This window comes from Argiope bruennichi, chromosome 7 (assembly GCF_947563725.1).
Source record: "Argiope bruennichi chromosome 7, qqArgBrue1.1, whole genome shotgun sequence".
NCBI classification, from domain to species: domain Eukaryota; kingdom Metazoa; phylum Arthropoda; class Arachnida; order Araneae; family Araneidae; genus Argiope; species Argiope bruennichi.
In genome coordinates this window covers 78838608-78860775 of record NC_079157.1, presented here as the reverse complement: position 1 = coordinate 78860775, position 22168 = coordinate 78838608, and the positions used below count along the sequence as shown (strand labels likewise).

Sequence of the window (22168 nt, the reverse complement as noted above, 5' to 3'; positions counted from 1 at the left end):
AATGTCTTTATTCATGATAATTTCCATATTTTTAAAATAAAGTCGCAACCAATTCAGACAGATATGTGTTTTGGTCATGGAATATTGCATACAGTTTTCAAAGGTACCTTTTATATCATATATTGAATTTATTATTAAATAAAGCTCAATTTGCAGCTGTGATAGAAACTTTATCTTACTAATTTATGCTGATTTATTTCATATTTTTCTATTTTACAGAATAATCAACTCAGTGAATACGAAAAAATGGTACAGAAAAATAGAGATGAAAAAATGGCTTTTTTGAAATCTCTCAAAGTATTTGAAGTAAGTAAGTTGTAAGTATAAGGTGAAATTCTTACTAATGCCTAATGATTCACAATTTATGTACAGTGTTATAAAATTAATTGAAATAAAGAATAAATTACTTTTTTTTTTTAATTTCAAAGATAGCTTTTTTTTTAAGTAACTATTTTTATTTCATTATAACAAAATTCCGAACTCTAAATTTTGCCACTTTTTACAAAATTACATCCTTGTTAATTATTATTAAGTTATAAAAGAACTGTGGGTTCAATAAATTCTTGGTCAAATAAGTAATCATTCATGAACTTGGCATATCTTGAAAAGGCATTTAAATGAATTTCTGTATAAGAAATCATAAAGTAAAATCCATTTTATTTCATCTTTACTCATCCTTAGTCCTTTAATATCCATGTTAGCTACAGAATTTTATTTCCTTTTTTATCAGTTATTTGTTACTAATTAAATGTGTTAGTAATTGTAAATTTCTGTAATAAAATATTCTTTAAATTTCTCTTAGGCAGTGGACAATTTAAAAGAGGCTGTGAAGACCGAAACAAAAGGAAAAGGAAGAAGTAATCAAAGGTTAGAGATACCTTTTTGTGTGTGTGTATTTAATAGTAGTATGATAAATTTATCAAATATTTAATTAAAATGTATTAGAAATATAAAAGTTTATTTATTTTTCTTCATGCAGTCAAATCTGTTTTTGTGCAGTAGATAGAGACCACATTAAAGAAATTGCACAAAAAAATATTCTGAAACTTATAAATAGCTGTAACAAATAATTTTTTCAACATAGTAAGCATATATATATATATATATATATATATATATATATATATATATATATATATATATATATATATATATATATATATATATATATATATATATATATATATACACTGTGAAGGGAGACTGCATAAAAAAAGTCTTACTGAGAAAATCTGTCGAATATTTACAAAATAATGTGTGAGTGCTTTCCATTTAAAATAAATAATTAAATTACACATGGAAATTTTAAAAAAAATTAATTTCTCATTTTAAACATGGAGAAATTCTCATAGTAATAAAAATACATATATTTTTTATGATGAATTGATTTAGTATAATTTTCATCACCTCAAAGATATTAGAATTTATTTATTTTTGGAAATTATTTATTTAATTTTGGAATATTGGAATAAATTGCCATGATATATACATACATTGTATAACCATTCACATTGTATTTGTATACATATGTACACTGATAAAAAAAATTACAAAAGTGTTTTAATATCAACAATGGTTTATACATCATAAAAATACTACACAAAAAATGAAATCGTATTAAAAAAGGATTGCATAAAAATAGATTTGGCTGTGTATTATTTTGTTATTCTTAATCTTCATATATTTCACTCTATAAATTCTTATTTTTTGAATAAATTACATTGGATGCATGACTATCAACACAATTTTGTAAAATATTAGATTTTTAAAAAACAACTTGATATTTAATTTATTTAATTCCATTTTAATTTTACTTTGTTTTTAGTTTATTTTAAACTTAGAATGAGTGAAAGGAATATTGGGACATTTAATGGACTACAGTTTTCTTCTGATTATGCATTTTCTTGATTCATTTACAACTTTTTAAAGAGCTTCAGTGGTATTTCCCTTTAAAAACTTTTGCAAACTGATAATGTTCATTTCCTTCCTTTTTATCAATTAATATTCTTTGTTGCCATAATATACAGTTGCTTTTTGTATATATTTGAAAAATTTCTTGTAATTGAGTTTTTGTTTAGGTACATATCTAAAATTAAAGAATTCATGACTGTGGAGAGGCCTTTTGGTTAAATGATCATTCATGTAATTTACTAAGCTGTGTTGCTGTTAAAAGTGTTTTAGAATTGCTAGATTCTTCCATTCTCCTAATTATATAGTCAAATGCAATTGAAAAGAAAGAATAAAGATTAGTGTATTAACTCTAATTGTGACCAAGTAGGTAGTTTTAAAGTCATTAGCAGTGAGGATATATTTTTAAAAAAATAAAGTTTAAAAAAATACTTTAAATGATTTTTTTAATGTGTTTGATTAATAAATGTTCTCATGAAATGCAAAGATCAGAAATCTTATAAATCCATTGTCCAATTAATCATATTTAGTAAAATATTTTTAACAAAAAAAATGTTTCTTCTGTGATTAAAGTTGATCAAGTTATGAAGTTTTGAATATCATTGTTTTAGATCATTTGAATGATGAAAAAAGATTTGTCAGTGAGCAAAAGTTGGTTCAGTGAAATTTAAAGCCTTTCAACTTAGTTTGAGTTGCTGAAGATTTTTTTTTCATGTTAATTATGACTAGAATATTTTCTTTCATATGACTATTTGAACTTGAAATCTGTGTGTGCAGCTAAATTTTGTAATTTGTTCTGTGTCACATTTGTTAATTCAAACAACATAAAATTTAATTCCTTACACTGTTTGCATTATATTTCTTATTGAAAGTATATTTATCTGCAATAATTTAAAAACTAACTATTAAGCTACAATTAAGGACAATCTCATTATGTCATGTTATATGTCAAAGTCATCATTCAGGAAGTAGATCAAGAATCAAAAATGTAATGATATATTTCAAATTCGTTTTTTTATTTTTATTTTAGTTTCGTAATAAAAATGCAATTAAAAAATTAATTTTTTCATTTTTAGTTGTATGCGTGAAATTCATGAAACAGGAAAGACCAAGGCAGTTAAAAAAATTGAAAAGGTAATTAACTTTATTTATTCTTGATTCAGGCTTTTCTCCATGATTTTCTTATTTTTTGTGTAGTTGCACCTGTGCATTTTTAATGTTAAAGGAATGCATAATAACATTTCTTGTCCAGAACCTATTCCACTAATTTTGAGTTGCATAAAAAATCGTATTACTTAAGCCATTTTCTATCACATGATATGTGAAACATTATATAGAGTGCTTAGTAATATATTAAATAAATTATTTCTGCTTTAAAAAACTAATTATATAAGCAATACAATAAAACAATGAAAACGGTTTGAATTTCAAGGCAACAGCATAATCTATTGTTAGAAATAAGGTTATATGTATATATATAATGTGTGTGTGTTTAACTTGCCAAAATTGAGCAAAAATGAGCTATGAAAAGAGAATTTTTTAAAGTTGTAAGATTGTTTAAATTAATATTTTGGGAAATTATCCCAGAAAAACGCCAAAATTTAGCTTTATTTTTCATTAATTTTATAAAAAAAAATTATTTCTCTGAGGTGCTCATTCCTACCTTTCAAGGTTTACATGTTCTAAATTTAGTAGCTGTAGATCAAATGGTCTAGTCTGCAGAGCATCAACACGAACATTCCTCTTTTCTAGTAGTATAAATATATTTATGAATTTTATATGATAGACTGCTTTTCTAGCGCAGTTAATTCCATTTTTATCATGACAGTTTAGTAAGTAGTTTTGATAGATGCCAGATCAATTACATACCAGTCTTGGTGGCCAAAACGAAAATTCAGAAATTACTGGAATTTTGGATTAGGAATAAAGTTATGCAATCTTTGTAAAACATTCTTTGTCTTGTCTCTAATAATATAAAAAGCCAAAGAAATTGGGTTGAAATTAATCCATAGTGAGTCAGCATTTGATTTCAGCTAAAGCTAGAAGTTTGTCAAGAATGGGTGATGATTCTAGAGACCCAAATAGTGGAGAAATTTCTCTTTTGCAAGCTCTCTCAGAGAACTTTGTGCTGAAACAAGATTTATATATATGTATATATATATTTAAGTGATTTTCTGTTGCATGCTGCTGCTTACTGTGAATGTTGATGATTTTATGTATGCTTTAGTGATGTTTTATTATATTGCATAATTATTATTTGAGGTATTCAGTATTGCATATTTATTATCTGAAGTATTTAAAATAAGGGGTAATATCTTAAAGAAAGTAATTTTTTTCAATTTTAAAACATTCTGGTCACCATTTCAGCATTTGTACAAGTTTAAATTCTTGCTAAGCCTTACTTTAAAGTGACATTTGATTATGGCTTCCTCTAAATTGACAAAGATTAATAATACGAATATAACATAAGTCTGGGAATGAATTACTTTTTATTAAAACAAGACATGTTAGTACTGTTAGTCCTGTGAATACAACACTCATTTAGGGGATTTATGTTCTTGGAATTCTGCTTCTGTTATACTTCTTACTGCTAATCATTCAAAACACACTTCTTGCCATGATGCTGTTGAGCATAAATATTTTTCATGACTGCTCCTGAGTGTGAATTCATTCAGTGGCGAGTAAGCCTCACAATGAGGGTTATTTTTTCTATTTCGTGGTTCAATTGCATTTTTAAAATGCTAGGTAAGCAAAAACTTCATTATTTTTTTTAAGAAAAACTAAACTTAATTGCAGTTTTTTTTAAAAAAATTAAATGTTTTAAAAGCAGCAAATCTGCTGGAACAGCATCTGTTCCAGCAGATTTGCTGGAACATTTCAAAGACATACATTGTCTTTCTTTTAAAATGATTTGCAAAGAAGCAACAACAACTATTGATGATGATATTGCAGGAGTCTTGATTCTTGGTCTACTCTATGACGACCCACCTACCGGAAAGTGTGTAAGACCTTGAAAGTCGCCGGGGAGGGTTGTTAGAAGAGTCTTTTCAAGGACATTTTATCTAGAATTGATATGTCAAATGTTTTTATTTTGATGACTTATTTTATCGTCCTTTTCCAGATTAAACTTTGTCATTTTAAGGTGAATAGCGCGTTTCCAGAAAAGTATGCAAACAATACCTGATACTTCTACTTGAAATTATATATGAGTGGAAAAAGGAAATTAAAACCATATGTGATAGGTAAAAGCATGACATTACACTGCTTTAAAAATGTTAAATCCCTTCCACCTGAACAGGAAACAAATAAAAATGCATGGATGACTACAAGTATTCGGGAATAACATGGTCATTAACTATATTCTTGCTTTTCATAACTGTACTATTGCCCACAATCAACCTGAAAATATGAAAGCAACCTAAGATGTTTTACTTCTTCCAAATGTAGTCGCACTTCGGCCTTTAGGTCTACAGATAATTTGTGACTTTAAACAAAAGTACAAAAAAAAAAAAAAAATGCTTGTAAAGGATGTGATAAAAGCATATGGATGGGAACGAAAAATTTTAATTTTAGATGTAGTTAACTAAGCACAAAAAAGTTGGAGTTTCATTTCATCATGAACTATTTAGAATTGTTTCTAATATGCAGAGTTCATAGCAAACACAGAATTAGAAAAAATCTTCAGTGTAAACATCATCAATCTGAAATTATTTGAGATTACTTCAATCATAAATGGAAAAGGATGCAGTGTCAGTCACATTAATGTGTTTATCAACATTGATAACGATATAATCTACTCACAAGTGACTGTAAAAGTTTTAAAAAAAGAAAAAAAACACTGTTTGAAGAAGCATTGTCAAGAATATGAATCAAACCCCATATAGCAAGACAGAAACATTCGGAGATCTAAAGGAAGTTTGACTGTGCTTACATCCATTCAAGACACAACAGACGAAGAATTTAAAGCCTTTATATTAGGAAAGAAAGTTATTTCCAGTAATCACTTTTGGATTATTTTAATGTACCAAAGTAATTTTTAAAAAAATGTTATAACTATAAAAATTGTTTTATTTTCTACTCATTCATTTGCATGTATTAATTTCTGGAAATCTTATTTTTGTCCCTAAATCCTACTGCAATTCATGATTCCCCCCCCCCCCCCCCTTTCAAATTTCCGCTCTATTTAAATTATAAAAAATGTTTGACCCCTTAAGTGATGGCTTAGAGCAGTTTTGCTATAGTATAGTTTATTATTTCATAATTTTTATAAAAGCTTGGTTGTATATATGGTTGTTTAATATATATTTCACATTCCCCTAAAAATCTTAATTGTCAGTAAATAAAATGATTAGTGCGTTCCAAACAGTTATCATTCAATAAAGCATTGTTTCTTTCACAATTTTGCACTTTAGATAGGGTTCTAAATATTTTAAAAAGAAAAATAGTTTGTTGTTTTAGAAATGTGTGATTTAAAAAGTTTATTTTTAAAGCAACAGAAATAAGGAAAATTTGCCTACTTCAATCACCTATGCATTTTTTTTTTTTTTTTTTTTTTTTATGAAATATAATGATGTGCAATGAAGTAGAGCACTAATAATAACTTTAGTATTTAAGAAGTAGTAAAAATTTTTACAGTTTATTCATCATTAATAATTGAATAAATTGTTTAGAGAAATACACTTTTAAGTTGAATTAAATACAGCTTATTCAAATTATGTGATTGGTTCAGTCAAAGAAAAGAGTTTCTTAAATTACATCATTAATTTCTTTAAGCTCAATAAAGCAAAATATTCTCTAGTTTTCAAGTTCATATAAAGTTTGAATTAATGTTTGTCATTTTAAGAATGGTTATCATTTTTTAAAAGAATTAATTTTTTCTTCCTCACATATAATACAAAAACATGCAGTCTTAGTTTTTGTTCTGTTTGAACCAATTTAATATCTCTGTATTTTTGCTTTTTGCTCCAACTTGTTTCAATTTCAATTTACAAGAACTGGTAATTTTTATAGCTTAGGTAAGATTAGGTAATTTTTAGGTAAGATAGTAAGTAGTCCCTGTGATTTAGTTATTGAATTCATGCAATGATTTGGCCTCTAATTTGGGCAATTTTTCTTCTGTTCTTATTTTTAAAGTATTTGATTAAAATTATAACCAAATGAAGGAAAAAATAACCACTCAGGATATGGCATGTTTTGCTACTTGCTTTTTATAGGAAGGTAACTACTGGGGATAATAACTTAAGATTTATTTTTCTACAAAAGAATAAAATGAAACAATGTATGTGAATGAATTTCAGTAATTTTTAATATTTTCTCAATATACATATATGTATTTGAGAATTAAATAGATGTATTGTTTTTAATATTATTAATATGAATATTGTCTTATTTTAACAAGCATGCTTATTATTTTGCAGAAAAATTGAATTTAATGTAACTTGTTTGCATAATTTTGTGAAAAAGGCATTCATTAGCATGTTTACAGTTTTGATTTCTGAAAAAAATATTAAAATATATTCTACTCATTAATCTAAAAAAAAAAAAAATTTAATCTTTCGATAAAACTCAATTATAGCATTTAAATATTTTTTGAGAGCTCCCTGAAAAAAAAAAAAAATTGTTTTAGGAGAGATGTTCATAGAGAATAGAAAATGATAAGTTGCAATACTTTACATAATCAGAACTTTTACTTTTGGTTAGTCAAGGAAGAAAAATTTTAAATTGAAATTAAAAGGATCCTCTCATTTGAATTTTGTTTTCGAGCAAATAATTATTTATTCTATTGAATTAAAAGCTGTATAGTTTTTTAAATAATTAAAAAACATATATATTATTAAAAATGCTGGAATTATTTGCTACAATTTAAACTAAGAAATTTGAAAAGATTTGAGGCAAATCTGAAGAAGTAACCAATAAGTTAAGAGTTCTTAAGCTATTGCTTTTGATCCCACAAAATTTAAATCAAGCCTTGAATGATGGTGGCTATTATTTTACAATAATTGCATTGATTTTGTTATTTGTCAACAGTTCTAATAAAGCAGTTTTATTTATTATTATTGTTTTAATTAATATTTATAATTGGGAAAATGATAGTTTTTCTAGAAGTTTTCAACACAATTTAGATAGTGATAGAAAGGGATATTAGAAATCTATGACATTTATTTATGTTTAAATGTAAATTTACAAAGTCATGTTGGGCACTAATCAATTTAAGAATGTAAAAACGAGTCATACTGTTTCATTTACACATTATTATAGCATCTTCTGCAATGACAGTTTGAAGCAGTCTTTATTTCATATGTTTAACCGCTTTAACAACAGATGTAAATTTCATCATAGTTTCACATAGAATTTATGTAACATAAACTAGAACACAGTTGTACTGTTGAAGAATTTTAAGAGTAAATGAATGAACTAAATATTATTGAAATCCATTTAAATTTGAATTTAAAATATGTTAAACAAATTAAGTAAATTTTAAATTTGCAGGTTATTGAGATTAAATTTGAAAATTATATTTCAGTTCATTAGATTAAATTAGCATTGTGTCCATCAAAGTTATAATTTTTATAAATGTGTTCAGTAAAATGTATTCCTTGTTAATAAACTTATAGAAGCAAAATTCTTTAATTTTGTTTATTATTTTCAACGCTCTTCTAAAATGCTGTAGTATTTGTTTCAAAAGAGTAATCATTATGGTAATTAGCATTTTTACACAGAAGCTCCATTTCATTATGAGAGACATGGAGTGTCATTCTCACAATGACATTGACCATGTTTTCCTCTGGAGTATCAGCATTGGTAAATTCCGCCTTGATACCCATAATTTGTAGGTCTTTTTGGAACCTTATTTCTCTGAATTCTACTCCATTATCCGAATTGATGATTTTCTTGATGGCGAATCTTTTGGCACGAGCCGGATATATGAAATGCGTTCGATGCCTCATCTTTAGTTTTTGTTAAGAAACAAATTATTTTTCAACTAAAATCATCATTGAAGATAATAAAATAGCAGTAGCCATTACGAGTTTGCTTTGGAAAAGGACCACAGATAGCCGCAGTGGCTCCTTAGATCTTTTGCTGCCTAAGGATTTCAAGGTTTTCCTTCTATTTTTTGCCAATCGGCATGATGTACAATCAATCTCTTCGTTTTTTAAAAAAGGTAAACCCCTCACACCATGCACAAATGACACAATATATTTGATATTAATATGAGCATACTTCTGGTGTCATTCAGTAAGGTTATCAGTCTTTGCTACAGAACGCTTGGTTTTATCTTCTGTAATTTCCCTATCTTCCGTTTTTGAAATGTTGAAAGATGTTATCTTTGAAGTTGGAGGTGGCTTTGGATATGTTTTATGAAGACTGCCATTCAAAGTCGCTGTAAAGATCCATTGGTTTCCATCGAATACTTAATTTTTTTGTCTCTGTCCAATTACCTTATCTTCTTCTTTATCCAGCTTGGGCATGGATATCAAGTTATGCTTTATTTGGGAAGAATAAATAACATTATTCAAGAAAAAAACTTTGGCCATTTGAATAGCAGTTATATAGTTCATATGTCTTGGATGAGGCATGTGGCACTATTTGCTAAATAGATGTGTTCAATCTTATTAGATGGATACTTAGTGAACCATTTTTTATCTGAAAAGAAACATGTCTTTCCTTTGATCCATGCATTTGGATCCAATCTTTCAGTTATATAAGTTTCAGCAATGAAATATTTTGGATTAACCTTTTTCTTTTCCCCACGGTCTCTATCACTGTACACCGATTTATTATATTTACTAGCCTCATCTGATGGACGATTTATCTTTGAGCGATTTCTATCATCAGTTCCAGGTGGAATGACACTGTGTAGTGCAAATTGTTCATGATCTCTCGATCACTGCTCCAAACGTGCCTTCTCAAAAGTTCATTCAGAACTGAATCAAAGTAAACTGATCATAAGGCCGTCTATAAATAGCTTGGACAATTGCCCCGAAGCAATCTGGTAAAAATCTAATCTAAAATGCTTGGTATTTCAAGGAGATTTTTTTTTAGCCAGAATCTAGTAAATCAGCTACGATTTTCCAAAGTGGCTTCGTAGAGTCCAGTTCTCTCTTTAGCATTAATTGTGCACAAAAAGAACTAATCTAATGAACCTATCATACAGGCTCTACTTTCTGGGTAGAAATATTTCTGAATTATTTCCCATGCTATCTTCCTGTCTATTGTGTGAGAAATCATTGGCTGTAGATCCTTGGATACATTAAGATAGATAGTAAAGAAAACTTTTTGACAATGCAATTTCTCTTTTCGTTTGCCTTTCTCTTAAAACTATATCATACACATTACGATCCAACAGGATAGCTATCACATCTTGTTTCCTGCTTGGATAAATATCGGAAGTCAATGGAGCGACATGTTTATCATTCATAGGGCTCCCCCCCCCCCCTTGAATCTTCAAAATATCGGATGGGCATTAGTGCCACAATTTTCTTTTCACATTATTATTATTTGCATCTCCAGAATTCATCCTACATTAAACAAAAAGCTTTTGAAGCTTCGAAATAACATTACATTTTTCATTTGATACATTATGGAGCATATTCCTCATACATTTTGATGAAGATAAAACTCATTGCTCCAAAAATATACAAAATTCATTCATATCATCATTAAAAAAAATTATACATCTAAAATGTTTTTATGTAGCAAAGCAATAAGGATCAATTTTCCACTTTTATCTGTATAATGCTGTGTTAAACTGTGTATATCAGTATTAAACATTTTGTTATTATGCAAATGATGAGCAGTTTCATGTGAAGTATATTTTATTGTAATGATATTTAAATTCACCTGATAACCACAGAAATTAAATTGTTCTCAACAATTAGTTTAAATTTTTATTATTTTAGGCACAACGTATTAGTCTCCGCCAGAAAAGTTTGTTGAAGAAAAAACAGGAAACATTTGCATCAACTCAGTCTTCAAATACAAATAATGTAAGATATAGAAAATCTAGAATTTCTGTATTTTAACTGTTTTTAGTTTAAATATTAATTATTTCTTTAAAGTATTATGCAAATGATAAACAATTTCGTGTGAAGTATATTTCATTGTAATGATATTTAAATTCACCTGATAACCACAGAAATTAAATTGTTCTCAACAGTTAATTTAAATTTTTATTATTTTAGGCACAACGTATTAGTCTCCGCCAGAAAAGTGGGTTGAAGGAAAAACAGGAAACGTTTGCATCTTCTCAGTCTTCAAATACAATTAATGTAATATATTGAAAATCTAGAATTTCTGTATTGTAACTTTTTTTAGTTTAAATATTAATTATTTCTTGAAAGAATTATGCAAATGATAAACAATTTCGTGTGAAGTATATTTCATTGTAATGATATTTAAATTCATCTTGTAACCACAAAAAATAAATTGTTGTTCTCAACAATTAATTTAAATCTTTATTATTTTAGGCACAACGTATTAGTCGCCACCAGAAACGTTTGTTGCAGAAACAGGTAACATTTGCATCCTCTCAGTCTTCAAATCTAAATGTAAGATATAGAAAATCTAGAATTCTGACTTTTAACTTTTTTTAGCTTGTATTTCTTAAAAGAATTAAAAGGTTTATGCTCTTTAAAATTGAAAAAAATCATAATATACTTCTTTAATTATCTGGACTGGATTACTGTAGACTGTCAATCTGGCTCTTCTTAAATCTGCATATTCAGGAAAATAAGTGAGAAGTGTTAAAAGAAGAGAAAAACACTATATTTCAATAATTTTAGCATGATGTAGACAATAAGATGGTGAAGTATGCTTTGTAATATTTGTTATATATGGTGTAATTAGTTACTCTTTGTAATCTTTTGTATAATAAATTTAAATTTTTGCTGTAAAAGGTCATTTTTAATGAGTTTTTATTAATCTGGTGGTTTTTGTTAATCCAGCTGTGTTCTGGTTTGGTATCTGCCAAATTAATAAAAGTCTGCTTTTTTTTTTTTTTTTTTTTTTTTGAAAACATTAATGCTTTTTATATGATCTATTATTTTGCAGTACCTTATTTTAATTTAGAACTACATGATTTTCTATCTATGCCAAGCTACTTTGATAGGAATTACACATGAATTAAAACTGTCACTTTTTATAATATTAGTAATGATATAAATGTATTATTTTGACTAAAGAATTGCTATTTGGTAATGCCAGAATTGTTTTTAACTTCAATTTTAGTTATGTCAAAATTTATTAATTTTTAATGCCTTGTATTCAAACTATACTTTTGCTTCTATATTTTAGGAATTGCCTTCTGTTTTGTCATTTGAAGAAGCACTTTTAGAAGGCCATACATATCATGATTTTATTTCTGAAATTAGGGAGTCAGAATTCAGAATCCAACATCTTCAAAAGTAATCTATAAATTTTATTTCTTGGGAATTTACTTTCTTGTAAAAAAAAAAAAAGTGTGTTTTTTTAAACTACACTGTTCAGTGACACATACCAAAAAGTAAGAGGGAAAAAAATTTTAAGACAATAAACTGGCATAAAGAGAGCTGACTTGATAAACTAAAAAGTAATAATGCACAATAGTAAAATGGCAAATACGACAACAAAAATTACACTACAGACATTTCGGTTTGTTTGGTTTGGTTTCAAGTATTGTGTTTTGTTAGCTTTTCCTGAAAACATTTTATTACAAAATATACATCTTCTGTGACTGGTTCTAATAATGATACTAAACTTACCTATGCTATTAATGTATTCTTCTGGACACTTCAATTTTTGCTAATGAAGCACTTAATTAATTCTTGAAAATGTAATAAATTTTCAATCTTCATCAGTTTAAATCCTACATGTGTCACTTGGCTCCACTATGTAGAGATTATTTGATGCACTTGTAGCTTGCATGTATAAAACATATTTTTTTTATTTAAATTAACTTTTAAAAAATCTTAATATGTGATTACTTTGTTAGAACACTATTTCAAAAAAAAGGAAAACCCCTAATATATATTGCACAGTTGTCAATTTTCATTCCACTTTTTAAAATTTGCTGTATTTATATCTTTATTTTGGCATTTAAATTTCTAGAAATCCATCGTTTAAAATTAGCTGAAGCACAGTCTGAATCTTCTTTAGGTGGCAAGTTTTAGATTATTTCTTTCTCCCCCCCCCCCTAAAAAAAACATTGCTATACAAATGTTTTGATTATTTTTCTAATGCTTTAATATATTCTGTATGTTCATACTCATCTAATTTATTCTCACTCCATTACCTTTAATACTGCTATCATTTGTAGTAAAAATGCATTTAAAAATAATAATTTGTGATTTACGAAAGTTAATTTGTAAAGTAAACGAAATCTTAGTAGTCGGAACCATATATGCAACTTTTTATAAATTTCATAAAATTTATTGTTTGCATAACTATTATTTAAACTTAGCTGATCCAAATGAAATTTTCAAAACTCTGTTTTGCTGTTAGATATTAAACAATTTCTGTGTAGAAAAATAAGAATTGTTATATATGTAATTAATTATATATGTAAAATATGTCAACATGTAAAACATGTAACATGTATAATTTATGTAGTATTTTAAATGTTATATGTTGAGGTTTTTTTAATATGCTTCTTCGAAAATGTGCCTAAAATATTCTAATCTGTAATCTAAAATATATTTAAATAAATAAAAAACTTTCTTATAAACAAACTTTTGCATTGTAGACTTAATAGATGTTTTCTTATTTTACATGTTTTCACATTTAAAATTTTATAAATCAAAATCCATAATTTATCTAGTTGTAATTTTACTTTTTATTCATTTCAAATTAATTTCTCTTATTTATTAGTTTTATCGATCTTAATCTCTATATACTTCATGTTTGGCTTCAACGTGCTGTAATATAAATCAGCAAATTTCCTTTAAAATCATCATGAATTAAAATCTATAAAGCATAATAAATCTATAAATAAATGTAGAACTGGATATAATCAGTAATTCATCAAAATAATTGACTTCTTTTAAAAGTTTGTTAGGTTACTAATCAGTATTTAACTATCTCTCCCTGTCTCTCTCTCTCTCTCTTTTTAATATATCAGCCAGAGTAAAAAATCATAATTTATTCATTTTTATTTTTGACTTTTTGTTTAACTTACTTATTTTTTTAGTGACTATGTATCTCATTTTGATAAAATGAGCCTTCAAAAATCCCAAACATTGAAGCATAATTATGGTAGATCTTCTTCAATGGCTTTTCATGAGTCACAAGAAAAGATCATCTTATGCATAGGAGTTTTAAGTGGTGAAATCATTTTTCGACAACTGGTGAGTTTAGTACATAAATCTAATTCCAATTGAATCTGCTAGAAAATATAATTTATGAGCTAAATAATATTGTCTGTGCTTGGAAGCATTGTAATGTATAGTTAATGTATAATGAGTTATCAGAAATTGTGAAATTTTACTTAAGCCATGTTTCAAAAATTTCATCTATTCTCATACTAGTGGAAGTTTCCCAAGTTGGGAGTTGACTGAGGTGCATTGTTCTTCATTTGAACTATTTTCAAGATTCTCAAATCTCCACATATAGCTTAAGCAATACATTATTGTTTTTAAAAGAAAGTGAACAATTTATTTTCAAATTTGTTGTTTTTTGTAGCCTTGATAATCAAAATCAGTTCTCTTGCTGGATACTAATGCTGATATTTGATTTTTTTCCCCTTATTATTTATGATTACCTTATTTATGTATATTATTTTGCCATTTTCTATTATTCGTTAAGCTTTTAAATACATATTGCATTAAATTATGTGAAAATGTAACAAAAAAATAAGGAAAATTTTTTTGTAAGTCTTAATATTGTCTTAATATTACTTTGTAAGCAAATATATTTTTCTGGTTTTCATGTGTTTTTTTATACATAAATCATTCATTATTGTAATTTTATTTGTGAATTTGCGGTTATTTTTTTTATTATTATTATTTATTTAAACATTGACTTTTAAACGCATGTTAATTTTTAGAATATGGATTCTAATGTTTGTATATTCCAACCTCATCGTCAAAGGGTCAGCAATCTAAAGTTCAGCCCTTATTTTCCTAATGTTTTAATTTCTTCAAGTATTGATGGCACAATGCGTTATGGAGATTTTGAGAAAAAGGTCTTTTATCAGGTATGGGTTTTTTTTAATGGATTCTTTTGATGTGAAATTTTATATCTGTACCCAATTTTGTTACCCAATCTTTACCCAATTTCCTTTTTGTAATTTATCAAATATTCAGTTTGTTGAGACAAAAGAAGATGCTTAATATATTCACTACAGACATCTTTATTATTATCTGTTAATCAAATTTTTGTCAGTCTTTATATTTGATTATGGTAGAATAATTTTCAAACCTTTGAAGTAGAATAAACTAGGGAATAGAAGTTCAAAGATTAAGTTATTGATAAAACTTTCTTTTACAAAAGAGCTGATAATTCTTGGTTTGATTATTGTATTAAATGAATAAACTTTTAACATTCTTTCAGATGAATAATTTATAATGGGTGACATTATGGCTTCTGCAGAAATAAGCTGAGCATTAGTTTCTCTGAAATCCCATTTTATATGTTTTCCTATGCATTTTAAATATATGAATTGAGTTTAAACATTTTTATATTGATGTAATAAGGTAATTAATGGCCCAATTAGGTATGATAATTTAACTTCAAAATCGGATTTTAATTTTACAAAGGCAAACTTTTTTCCCTTCAAAAAGATTTAACCAGTTCATCACCAGTGAAAGGAGAAAGAAGCATTTCCCCAAACCCGCGTGTTCCAAGAGTGTATGCACTTATAGACCCAGGCGATTTTTTTCAGCTAATAAACCTAATTTTATTTAAAAATTGATAGAAAATCATTATTGCAATTAAATACGCTGAAATGATAGTATCTGATATGATAGTATCTGAATATGCTGTTATAGAAATGTCGAGATATTTTAAAAAAACAATTGCAAAGTTTAATGAAAATGAAATAAATTACAGAAACATTTATTAGAGTAACATTTTAATAAAAAAAAAAAAGTATGTATAATATATACTCTCAGAAAATGACGTACATTTGCTTACAAATATTCAAAACATTTTTTTTATATATACAGTGGTGGTCAAAGTGTGAACACTTTTGAAAATCGTTATGTTTTTTAATGCAAACTATTACATATCATTTTAAAGAGAATTTAATGCTGATTTCATTACAAAAAGCAAAATTCTAATATTTGCAATACAAAAAAAGTTATTCTTTAACCTGTATAACAAATACAATGGTGAAGTGGATAGTAATTTCTAATTTTTCTGACAAATTACTATTGTTCTGGAAACAATCAAATGTTAATAACTGCTAGCAGAAGCTAACATCATATTTAAAGTTGGAACAAGTCATTATTGTGTGTTTTTTCTATAGAAGGAAGAGTGTTTTTTAGGTAATGAAATTGCAAGTTGGAAATTTTGTTAAACTTTTTAATGTATATTTGGAATTTTTGAAAATATTTCTAATATTTAGTCAAATAAAAGAATAGATTGGACACCTAGGAAGAGAACTAAGATTATTGTGTTACATGAATGCATGCTTTCTTATGCTGAAATTGCAAGACAATTGGGTGGTTCAGTAATTACATCCGTTTTGTTTACAATAAAAGGAGACAAATTCAATAAAAAACAAAGCAGGAAGTGGCTGAAAAAGGTGCACCGCATCTGTTGATGACTGAAAAATAAAAAGACTATGTTTCCAAGATAGAAGAATGTCATCAACAGCCACCAGAAGTTAGTTGAATGATGCTGCATTTATGTCAGTTCAAGAACAATCAGGATGTTGCAACTCCATTTATTTATCCTTGAACTTTCCCTGATCACGCATGTGGCCTCAAACTGTGACGTAAGGATTAAAGCGATGTCATGTGAGCCGGTCATGGATTGGTTCCTAATTACATCACAAAATGATGTCATATGTAGAATTAGAGTATATATGTATCTCTCTCTTTAAAACTGTGTGTCTTTTTATGTGTATCTCTGTGCTGTTCTGTTAATAAAGATTTTTGTTTCAATAAACGTCGCAAAGATTTCTTTGCAGAACCTGAGTTTGTAAAACAGGAGGAGATTATTAGATGTTGCAATATGAGGTAGAATTCAATGAAAAAATCCTTATCTCAATTTACAGAAGCATATAAAAAGAGCACAATGGATAAATGAAAGCATTAATTGGACAGATAGTCAGTAGTCACAAGTTATACGAAGTGATGAAACAAAGATATTATTATTCGGTAGTGATGGCAAAAATATGTAAGACACAGAATTGGTGAAGAGCTACATCCTGACTGCATTCAGGCAACTATGAAGAACACATTTAGTATGATGATTTGGTCATGCATGTCAGCAGACAGTATTGATCTTTTTCATGTTATTGATGGGTCATTAAGTGCAAGAAAATACATTGACACTACTGAAGAACCAAACCTTACACCTTCGATCAGTGATCTCTTTCCCTACAAAGCATTGTTAATTTTTCAGCAGGATTCAGCTTCTTGTCATACAGCAAAAATATCAATAGTGTGGTTCAGTACAAAGAGCAGTGAATTGTTATCACGGCCAGGAAACAGTCCTGACCTCAAAAGTATTGAAAACTTATGGCATCGTTTGAAAACTCTTGTACATATGAAGCGTTCATCAAATAAAAGGGAATTAATTGTGGCTATAATTGTTTCCTGGCATCATGCAGTAACGAAGGAAGAACTGAAAACTCTCGTCAGTTCAATAAAACATCAGTGTTAAGCTGTAATAAGAAATAAATGTTGTCCTACTAAGTACTGATAACTCACTGCAGTCATCAGCATCTGAGGTATCTTGATAATTATTGCTGCTCAACTTTTTTAATATTGTAAATATTTGAATTTTACTTTTTGTATTAAATTCTCTTTAAAATGACATATAATAGTTTGCATTTTGTGAAACTTTACATTTTCAATAAACATACAAATTTAGAAAACAAAACATAAAAATTCAAAAGTGTCCACGATTTTGGCCACCACTGTATATATTAGAAAACTTAATATAAAAAAATTACTTTATTGTATCTAAAATTTTTGAAGCTTATGATACATTTCAAAACATTGTTCAGGGCAAATCCCTACGTTGCAATTTTTACATTCATAATGAGATAACTTCCTCCCCCCTTCCTTTAAAAAACTTTTTTTTTGGCATACTACACATTGTCTTGACTTTTTACTGTTTGCATCAACATATAATTTTGGAAAATGAAGCCTAGTTAATCGTAAAGGATTGTCAACTTGTTTTATCAACTATAATTTCATCTGCGAAAAACAAATTTAAAAAATCTAATTCTTCAACTGGCTCTAGACTATTTATGTAGATACCACTATATCCAGAAAACTCCAAACTTTTATGTCTTTTTGCAAATCATACATATTTAAATTGTCCGCACTATTATCCCCATAATCGATTATCTCAGTGTCATCTGAATAGTCAGATTAACTGCCGCTTATATTCGAAAAATCACTTTCCTCTGTTTCACTGTCTGATTCATTTATCAATTTAGAAATCTCACTCTCTTAAATATTTTGCTCTTTTCACTATAGGGACTAAAATAAAACTGACCAAAAATTTACAAATGATAAATCTACAGCCACATAAACCAATAAGTAATCTTTTATCTATCTTAGTCAAAATATAAATGTAAACACAGAGCACAGTCAGTCAAGGTCCTTTAAATGCCCATTCCTCTCTAGAGAGCCGAAAAAGTGTAATTGTTTATATATTTAAAAACCCAAATCAAATTTTTTTTAAAAATATCAGAACCAAATGAGCATATTGAAGGTAAATGTTCTGTGAAACATTATTCGGAATTATAATGGAATTCAACCACCATCTAGTGCCATTTAAAAATTTAAATAAAACATTCCAAATTGAAATTGCATATATGTCATCATGGGCTCCTGGAGTGGGAAGGGCTTGTCTCGCATACAAAAGTGTGGACCGTGAAGGTAGGATCACAGTTCTGAATCAACTGCTCTAAAAATACTGGAGGGATGGGGAGAATGCAGGATATTTTTAGTTGAGGAAGCACGTATTCATTGCATATTAGTGTGGAAAGAACTGTTTTGAGAAGAGGGGCTTTTGCATAAATTAATTATTAGTTTTAGTAGTAATGTATAGTTTTTAAAAAATAAACATCATTATTTTTAACTGCAAAAAAACAGCTTGATGCATTCTAAGATACTTACTTTATCTTATATTTTTGTAAACCATCATTTTAATTAACAGTAAATTAATTGACTATATCCTATACATATATATTTTTATCTAAAATTTTTAATTTTTTTTTATTACTTTAGATTATTTTCATGCTTTGTTAATATTTTTAACTTTTAGGTTTTTGAAGCTGAAAGTGTTAACCATTTTGATATTTTGTCTGCGACTTCATGTCTTGTATCTAATGGAATTAAATATGTTTCTGTTATTGATATCCGTTCACCCAGGTAACTATTTTCTCATTCATTTTATATACTTTTATATTGTACTTACTGTAAAAGTTTTGAAAAAATTATTTCTTTTCTAGTAAAACATTTGAGAAAAGACATGAATGTTGTGAAGATGTAAAAACAGTCAGTTTGCACCCTGTTAACAAGAATTATTTCTTATCAAGTCATAAAAAAGGGTGAGATGTGAATTCTTTTTTTATTCTTCTTTTCATGTATTCTATGGTTCCAATTATGCCATTAAATTTGTGGTTCCTAATAATGGGTAGTAGCAATAGCAAGCAATTCATAGAAAAAAAATTGAAACTTATTGAATTTCAAACAATAAAGGAAAAAAAAATTACCTATTACTTCTAGTAATAAATTATATTTAGTTTTAATAATCATGTAATGCATAATCTTAACCATTAATATTCATCATTTTGTATAAATAATGTAATCTATTACAGTTTTAAAGTCCTATTACAAAATACAAAAATGAACTTTTAGAAAGTAGTAATTCACCATAAATTGAAATTATTTATGATAAAGTTTTGGTAAATTTAATTTTTTAAAAAAATATTTATTCATTTTTAAATATTTAAACTGAATTTGAAATTCAAAAATTCATTCGATTTTGATGGAAATTGTAAGAAAATTCAGGCTAAATATTCAGTAATATGCAGGCTAAAATCTTACTTAAGCAGGCTTAATCTACCACAACTCATTGTTCTATCTGAAATGAGAGTTAGTTGATTAACAACTTTTAAAAAATGGATTATTGATTTGAAATTTAATGTGACTACAATAGTTTTGATATGTACCATTTTTGGAATGTAGCAATTATCTTGAAATTGGATTCATGTGTTTGAACCTTTCAAATCAAAAACATGGTTATATTATTTTATTATATAAACATGGTTGTATAACTAACTGTGAAAAATAATTCTTTCTAAGATATGTATGGATATTTGTTTGGAATAGCTGAGGTAATTTTGTAAATGGGGTTGTTATCATCCAATTTAAAATATTTAATAATATAATTGACTTAATACAAAATTTTTAAATTTATTTTGGAATTTGAGTATCCATCACACAATAAGATTAATAAACAATATGTTATTTGTCTGGCTTTCCTCTGTTAAGTTTAGCAAAGGGCGAAAAAATAGGTAAGTGTTGAATATTATACTAGTGTCTGCTAATAATGAAGAAAAATATGCCTTTCTCTATAACAGGATAAACTATTGGACTTATAGAGTTACCAAATTTGGCATTGATCTTTGGTGGGTGGGTATGTACCACTTAAAGTATATTAGAAATTTCAAATAATTAAAAACTAAGCCAAAAAAAACCCTGCAAGCCTCAAAATTTAATTCTTGAAAAAAAATGTTTTAAAACTTTAATTCACACAAAGCAGAACTGTTTGTTTTAAACCAAGTATTTTTTTTTTTTTCATTATAACTCTAATACTTAATTTTGAAATTAATTTATTGTTTTTGTAATTTTGTTGCATTTTAATTATAATAGTTAAGTAATTATTATTTGTTACTTGAGTTATTATAATTAAATTGGTATCTAATATCTAACATTATTTGTAATAATAAATTGATTTTATTCATTATAAAACCATAAGTTTTTGATTAGAGAAAGTGTTTTGTTAAAATTTCCAGTATTTTATTCCGTATAAGAAATGTAATATACTGTTGTAATAATTTTTTGGAAATGTTCATTCCATTTTTTTAAAATTAAGTTTCATCAAAAGTATGAGTTATTTAATATAAAAATGTTTTTAATAGTATATATTGTACAAATAAGGGATTCTGAGTATGGAGGTAGCCTGGAAACTATTATGATTAGTAGCCATGTGTCAGAAAAATAATGCAAGTTTAGTTGTTTTACAGTTTTTATAGCCATTTTGCATACTTTTAAACTTTGCTGCTATGAAATCCAAGCTATTTTTATCAAATATTTCATCAGATTTTCTTTTATTGTTGAACATTAAGGTAGAAGGAATATGTTTAATCATGTATTATTTACATAAGGAATAAGTTAGTGCACTACAGCAAAAAAAAAAAAAAAAATGTTTTAATAGCAATATTGCGTCATGGAACTTCACTTCACCAGAATGATTTATGTAAATAATGAACAAAACTGATATAAAATTAAAACAACTCAGCTTTCATGCCTGTCACAATTTGATGGTTGTGGATAAAGGGAATTGTGAACATCAAATAAACACAATTAGTTTTTCTTTGAAACCAGCTTGTCACCAAACATGGTTAGTTGACTAATAAGTAGAAAATTGATAATAAAAATTTAATGGTAGAAAATTTTATTAGTAACTGCTGAAAATAATACCAAATTAAGTATGTATTTTTGGGTTGGGATAGCCTGGTTGGTAGGGCATTGGATTTGCATCCCTTGTGTTGCGAGCTCGAACCCCGCTGTCCAAAGGCTCTCCATGTACATGGTAGCTGGTGCACGTATAAGTCTGTCGTAGCCATAAAGTCCTCCAAGCCGAGATAATACCACTGGGGGTATTGGATCAGAGATTAATGTTCTCTGATTCAGGTCTAAATTACAATCTGTGGGTGAGTAAATGAAATGTATGAATGAAGTCCGCCCTGTGAAAAAGGGTATGACACCGAGTAGCTAAGATGTATTCTTGGCCCTAGATAGCTCTACTGAAACAAGAGACACTAAAAGTCGGCTTAAAAATTGCTGAATTCATCAGCAGGCTTGTCTATGACAAG

General features: G+C 27.3%; 1 protein-coding gene across 2 annotated transcripts in view; it reads left to right on the top strand.

Annotated features, from left to right (window-relative positions):
* Positions 1 to 22168, top strand: part of LOC129975827 (WD repeat-containing protein 76-like) — a 53299-nt gene that overhangs the window by 25385 nt on the left and 5746 nt on the right. The window contains exons 8-18 of one of the 2 annotated variants that reach the window (XM_056089058.1): positions 220 to 306; positions 803 to 867; positions 2985 to 3042; positions 10809 to 10895; positions 11091 to 11177; positions 11376 to 11420; positions 12202 to 12311; positions 14072 to 14228; positions 14927 to 15076; positions 19330 to 19436; positions 19517 to 19615. In XM_056089058.1, the coding sequence (XP_055945033.1) occupies positions 220 to 306; positions 803 to 867; positions 2985 to 3042; positions 10809 to 10895; positions 11091 to 11177; positions 11376 to 11420; positions 12202 to 12311; positions 14072 to 14228; positions 14927 to 15076; positions 19330 to 19436; positions 19517 to 19615 (1052 nt within the window). The remainder of the gene's footprint in view (positions 1 to 219; positions 307 to 802; positions 868 to 2984; positions 3043 to 10808; positions 10896 to 11090; positions 11178 to 11375; positions 11421 to 12201; positions 12312 to 14071; positions 14229 to 14926; positions 15077 to 19329; positions 19437 to 19516; positions 19616 to 22168) is intronic. The other variant, XM_056089059.1, reaches the window with a different exon arrangement.